Source organism: Brachyistius frenatus, unplaced genomic scaffold (genome assembly GCF_029030835.1).
Source record: "Brachyistius frenatus isolate BFR_SWC_R1_liver_20210118 unplaced genomic scaffold, ASM2903083v1 Contig_57, whole genome shotgun sequence".
Lineage (NCBI taxonomy): Eukaryota > Metazoa > Chordata > Actinopteri > Embiotocidae > Brachyistius > Brachyistius frenatus.
Genome location: NW_027210656.1, coordinates 991,094 through 997,039, shown reverse-complemented (window position 1 = coordinate 997,039; position 5,946 = coordinate 991,094). Strand labels below are relative to the sequence as shown.

Below are 5,946 nucleotides of genomic sequence, written 5' to 3'. Positions count from 1 at the left end.
ATGGTATTGAATGGCCCCTGAATTTCCTCACACGCTAAACAGATTCTTTGGAATAAAGAAGCCTCTAGTCAATGGGGCTCCTTCTAATCCAACTTGTTTTCACTGTCTTGCTGGGAAACAAGAGTTTGCGCATTAGCACGTTAACGTCAACAAAAGACATTCATTCCCGAAACGTATTCTTTCACCAGCTGAACGGCGTCTTGCATCTTCCGAGGGAGACCCTACTGTGCAAATCACCCCCCACTGCTGTTCTCAGAGTACAATGCAATAACATATTCCTGCATTTAATGAGCAACCGTAATTTATTTATTCTGGAAATTAAATGGCCTTTTTGAGTTTTTCGCATGAGCACGACTTGCTCTTTGCAATGACAACCTGTGCAACCGGCCTTCGTTTAGTTAGTGAATTAGAATTAACAAAATATTTCCAGTGATTCCGGTCATTTAGAGCCTAATTTGTTTGATGTAGTACATTAAATAGGATATTCCTAAAGTATTGAAACTGGCACCTTCAACGTTTGTATAGTAGACATTCTTTAATATATATTGCTCACCAAAAATACAAATTAAATAAAGTAGTTTTTACAAGCTAGAGAAAACAAGTGACGATCAGGATTTTTCCAAACCTAAACATTGTTGTTTAAGTTAAATAGTTGGGCCACTTTCCAAAGCCTGTGGTGCGCAAATCTTTTAAACATCGTTTCCAAAGTAGTTGTAGAATTCCCGCATTATTTTCTACTCTTGTTGATATTATCATACAGTTCATTTACAGGTTTAATGTCCTTCTCACTCCCCTCTTCGTTCTCAAACCCACCTCAGCCCCCCAGGGCGATCGGTCATTCTCTTTTTAGATATCGCGTCATTCTCCCCTCGATTACGCAGCGGGATTTACATGAAACTGTTAATTGTTTGCTCTTCAAATAGAGCCAGCCTGGAGCCAGCAGTCTGCCAGAAGTTAAGGACCAACTCTTTGACCTCCCTTCCCCCTTCTGGGTGCTCCTGTCCGAACGTGCAGGGCGATCTTCTCCCCCTGGTTTATCAGAATGACAAAGCATTGGCCGCAGCAGAGACTCCTGGTACAGCCAGAACATCGCTCACATTAACTTGACTTCCATATAAAGGAGCAGCAAAGTTTTCTTCTCAGCAACGTAGCGTGTAGCTCAGCAGCCCAACGTCAGCCTCAGTTCCCGGCTCTGATGAGTCTTAAGCAGCTGCCGTGTTTGGAGAAGCCCTCGGAGCGCCCCGAACACATCTGCAGTGCCACGGAGTTCACGGAAAGGGCCACATCACCTGGCTTATCATACCCGAACGCTCAAAATGACCACCCCGAACAGGACATTATAAACCAGGACACACTGGAGAAAAGCAAAGCCACCGGTGGGAAGAAAAAAAACTACAAGCGGTACCCAAAACCACCGTACTCCTATCTCGCAATGATCGCTATGGTCATCCAAAGGTCCACAGAGAAGAAACTAACATTATCTGAGGTAATTATTACATTATTTTGTTCCTGTGTTTGAATGCACACTTCTTTAGGTTATGTGGTAAAGCCTACGGGCATGATGGGTTTTACGCATGATGCTGCTGATGATCGTCACTTTACTTCCTCAGAACTTAAATTGGGAGAAATAATTCCATTAGAAATGATCGTTGAATTTTTTTTTTCACTTTATTAATCCCGGAGGGGAAATTTCTTCACTACAGCAGGGGGGCTCTCAGGGGGGAGCTGCTGCAACAGGCTGCCACTAGCGCGGCGCCAGGTAACCTGACCTGAGGTGCATGTTTTTGGATGATGTGAGGAAGCCGGAGAACCCGGAGAGAACCCACGCAAGCACAGGGAGAACATGCAAACTCCGCACAGAAAGGCCCAGGACCGGATTCGAACCCGGAGCCTTTTTGCTGTGAGGCGACAGTGCTAACCACTGCGCCGCCCTACTTATTTACTTATCTGAAGAGAACTGCCGTTTTCTGAGTTGTATCGAAAGCAAGCAAGAGAGCAGATATTTTACAGTTCATAAGGTGACACGAAACAGCCACCTATTTGTGACACTTGAGTGGCTACTCCTGGTACCATTCTTGGTTTGCTTTGATAGGTGGCACTGCAGTGAAACCAGACACTGATCTGTATCAGGAGCAGTGATAAGATATACAGTACATGCTAAAATCACGCTTCATTGGGCCTGATGGGGCATGTATACTGTTAACATAAAGAAACTGCCTGTAGCACTTTAATTCCTATATTCACTTAATATAAGATCCACATCGCCTTATTCTTTTTTTTTTAAACTGAGAAGAGATGCATTATCCTCTGTTCCTGGTGCATCAAACAACCATACTGATATTTGTTTTGTTTTTCCAGATCCTCAAGGAGATCAGCACCCTCTTTCCTTTTTTTGAAGGAAATTACAAAGGCTGGCGGGATTCAGTGCGACACAACCTCTCCTCTTACAACTGCTTTGTTAAGGTCTGTATGTTGAAAGAGTATTTATTTGGCAAAACCCTCAACTTGTGTTGAGGTACAAGTATTGTCAGAATAACAATATGAGGGTCTTTGGATTGAAGCCTAGAACTTTTCTTTTTTTTTTTTAAATCTTTCCTCAGCTGTTATTGTGATGGTTAATTGTGAAACCGGGTCAGTCCCGGCTAACTAACTAGGTTGTCAAGACAGGCACTCATCCCTGTGCAACCTTCCTCCACCTTTAGGTGTTGAAAGACCCCAACAAACCCCAGGGCAAAGGTAATTTCTGGGCAGTTGACCTGAGCAGGATTCCTCTGGAGCTTCTCAAGAGGCAGAATACGGCCGTGTCACGTCAGGATGAGACCATCTTTGCCCAGGATCTGGCCCCCTACATCTTGCAGGGACAAAACCCTGAATTAGAGCAGCCCCCAGATCCTGTGAACTCCCTCCCCCTGGTGTGCCCCGTAAACCCCTCCCCACCACGGGAGGACTTGTTCCAACCCAAGCTGGACTCTTCCTTCGCCATCGACTCTCTGCTACACAGCCTGGGGCCAACCAGTGCCTCCAGGGAGGCAGGGGTGACGACTCGGGACTGCTATGGCGAGGTGGAGCGCACTCGGCCCTCACCGGGTCCACAACCTTGCTTTGCCTCCTCTGCCCGTAGTGCCTCAGGCAGCTCTGCAAGCCTGCCCTCCTTGTCTCCCCCTTCCTCTGATGAGGAATGGAAAGGAGTGGCCAGGTCTAAAAAGCACTCTCATCCTGATGGTGAGGCAAGTTCAGGTGATTGTGAGAACTACAGGCAGCCACAGCAGAAATCAGCCAGACAGGAGAGTGTTGCCCTTCCTTGGGAGCTCCCTACCTCGTATGCTAAATATGCTCCCCCTAATACCGTCGCGCCATCCAGCATGCGGTTCAGTGGAGGTCCTCTAATGTCGCTGCATAGTGAAATACCCCTTTACAGCTACAGTAGCTCTCCTGTGGTGCCTGGTCACTTCTTAGGCCATACCTATTGGCCTATCCTCCCCAGCAGACGAGTTTCAGTTCAACCCCCTCCCCTCATCATGGACCTGGACAACATGTTGCAATCTGTGCCTCCAAATAAGAGCGTGTTTGATGCTCTTGTGCCGGCCGGTCAGCCCTCTCATTGTCAACCGCCGAGTCCGTACGCCCTGCAGAACAGGGTTCCTCCAAACAGGTACCATCAGTACTGACTCACTCAAACAGGCACAGATACTAAAACCACTGTGACACATGGTGGGAGGTTTAATTGAAACCTGCTCAACAATGTTTTATTTTCTCAGGTCAAGATCTTTAAAAAGAAATGTTGTCTGTTGAGTATTACATAGTTTCATTGAAGCAAAAAGTACCTCAAACCACTACATAACGCAAGTATCTATACCGCCGTCTTCCAATTAAATTGAGTATATACCACGACACGCTTTTTGCACTGCCAGTCTTGTTTGCACTGTTGTGACTGCTGAATGTATTGTATTTCAAAAAACCAGCTGTGATGATTGTAAATTTTTTATTAATTTTTTTTTAAATTTCACTTTATTAATCCCTGAGGGGAAATTTCTTCGCTACAGCAGGGGGGGCTCTCAGGGGGGAGCTGCTGCAACAGGTTGCCACTAGCGCGGCGCCAGGTAACCTGACGTGCATGTTTTTGGACGATGGGAGGAAGCCGGAGAACCCGAAGAGAACCCACGCAAGCACAGGGAGAACATGCAAACTCCGCACAGAAAGGCCCAGGACCGGATTCGAACCCGGAACCTTTTTGCTGTGGTGCTAATATGCTTTAACACAGTCATTAATGTTTTTTACTGTCTTAAATTTCAGAAAGTCTGGGCTGTTTGCGTTGGTCTTAGGGATACTCTTATTGGCCTTCTTTACTTAATGTTTTCTGTTACTCTTAACTGGAAAGAAAACTGAATAATCCCACACACTGTCCAACACCTCAGCTCACTTTTCTTCCATCTGCGCACCAGTATGCGTGATTCTCTGTGTGTCTGAGAAGTTAACAGCTTCTCAGGACACTGGAGACGATTTACCAGGATTGACTTTGCACTCCTGGTTATTTGCACTAATTTAATGCTTCATTATGATCTTCTTCCAAAGGAACTTGTTTATGAATGTCTCTACCTATGACCATGTTTTTTCATTTTCCTGTGTTCTTAAAGATTTGTGTACTGACTTGAAATAAGTCAACTCAGAAGCTGAAGTATCCAAAGAAAGTTATGCAGTTTAACCATGTTTGTAATAAAATGCTGTTGATTTAAACTGTGCTGCTCAGTGTTGTATGTGGCAATTAAGTAAGTCGCAATTGCAAAATCATCTTTAACAATTTCACATGTACGTGACGGATTCTATTGTATTCTCTAGTCTTACGTTGTAGCTTAGTTTGTTTGGACCTGACTGGTTCATTTGCTTGATCTTCTGTCTTTAAAACTAATTTCTCTAGCGTCTGAGCACAGTTTAACTAACATGCTGCCACTCTTATGTGGGCAGTTTAGATCCGGACCATTGTCTTCTAAGAATCTTTGCTCTGTCAAAAAAAAAAAAAAAAAAAAAAAAAAAAAAAACTGACCATATTTCTGTCATTTTATAATTTAAGACTTATTTAAGTGCTTTGCAGTCTGGGTAACATTTTTTATTTTGATAAATAAAAAGTTCAAACTCATGGCAGCCAAATAGGAAGAAGAGCTGAAGCAGTAACATTAGAAAAGACAGAGAAACTTACAATATAATGTAAAAACTCCTAAATGGTCTACCTTATTAATTATGATCTGGGCTCTGTAGTCATTTGGTGCCTAATATATAAAGAACTAAATTAAAATAACTATTTATTTCATAAATTACATTAAATCAATGCGCGAGTAGAATTCTACTGTTGGAAAAGGTGACGCTCATTTTTGACAAATCTATATTTTGCCGTGTAGTGTAATCTACAATGTGTTCTTTTTCATTCGTTCATCTTAGGGTTTTTAGGTAAAATCTGTAAAGTAACTAGCAAATCTAAAAGTAAGTATAAAGTAAATTAAAAATTTAGAAAGTACTTAATTTAATGGATTGCTTTCTTTTTTTTTCCTTTTACATAAGAACATCTCGTTTACCTAAACTACTGCCTAGCTCCAAAATTTTACTTTACATCCTGTATTTGCACTTTGAGATACATTTTGCATTTGCTTATTTAACAACTTAACTCTTTGCTCCATTGTTACCCAGTCTAGGTTTCCCTAAAAAGCCACTGGACGGGTTAGGACTATTAGTCATGAACACAAAATATTGTGTGGTTGCTTTTCTGTTTTCAGACAGATTTGGTAATGCAACGGTTGACATTTCAGTTTTTTCAAAGCAGCCCAATTAACTGGATAATTTATGAATATAGTCTCTCTTCACTGATGCTTGTTTTCTGTTCAAACGGAGCCTTACACTCCCCTACAAAGAGCACAGCTCCCAAAGTCTAAAGCCGATGATTAGCTGGTGAATCAA

General features: G+C 42.9%; 1 protein-coding gene across 1 annotated transcript; it reads left to right on the top strand.

The window, feature by feature from the left end:
• Nucleotides 1–1,195: 1,195 nt before the first annotated feature.
• Nucleotides 1,196–3,668, top strand: foxh1 (forkhead box H1). The gene is made up of 3 exons (XM_069705474.1): nt 1,196–1,486; nt 2,359–2,463; nt 2,703–3,668. The coding sequence occupies exons 1-3, from the start codon at nt 1,196–1,198 to the stop codon at nt 3,666–3,668; spliced, it is 1,362 nt and encodes a 453-aa protein (XP_069561575.1).
• The last annotated feature ends 2,278 nt before the right edge of the window (nt 3,669–5,946 follow it).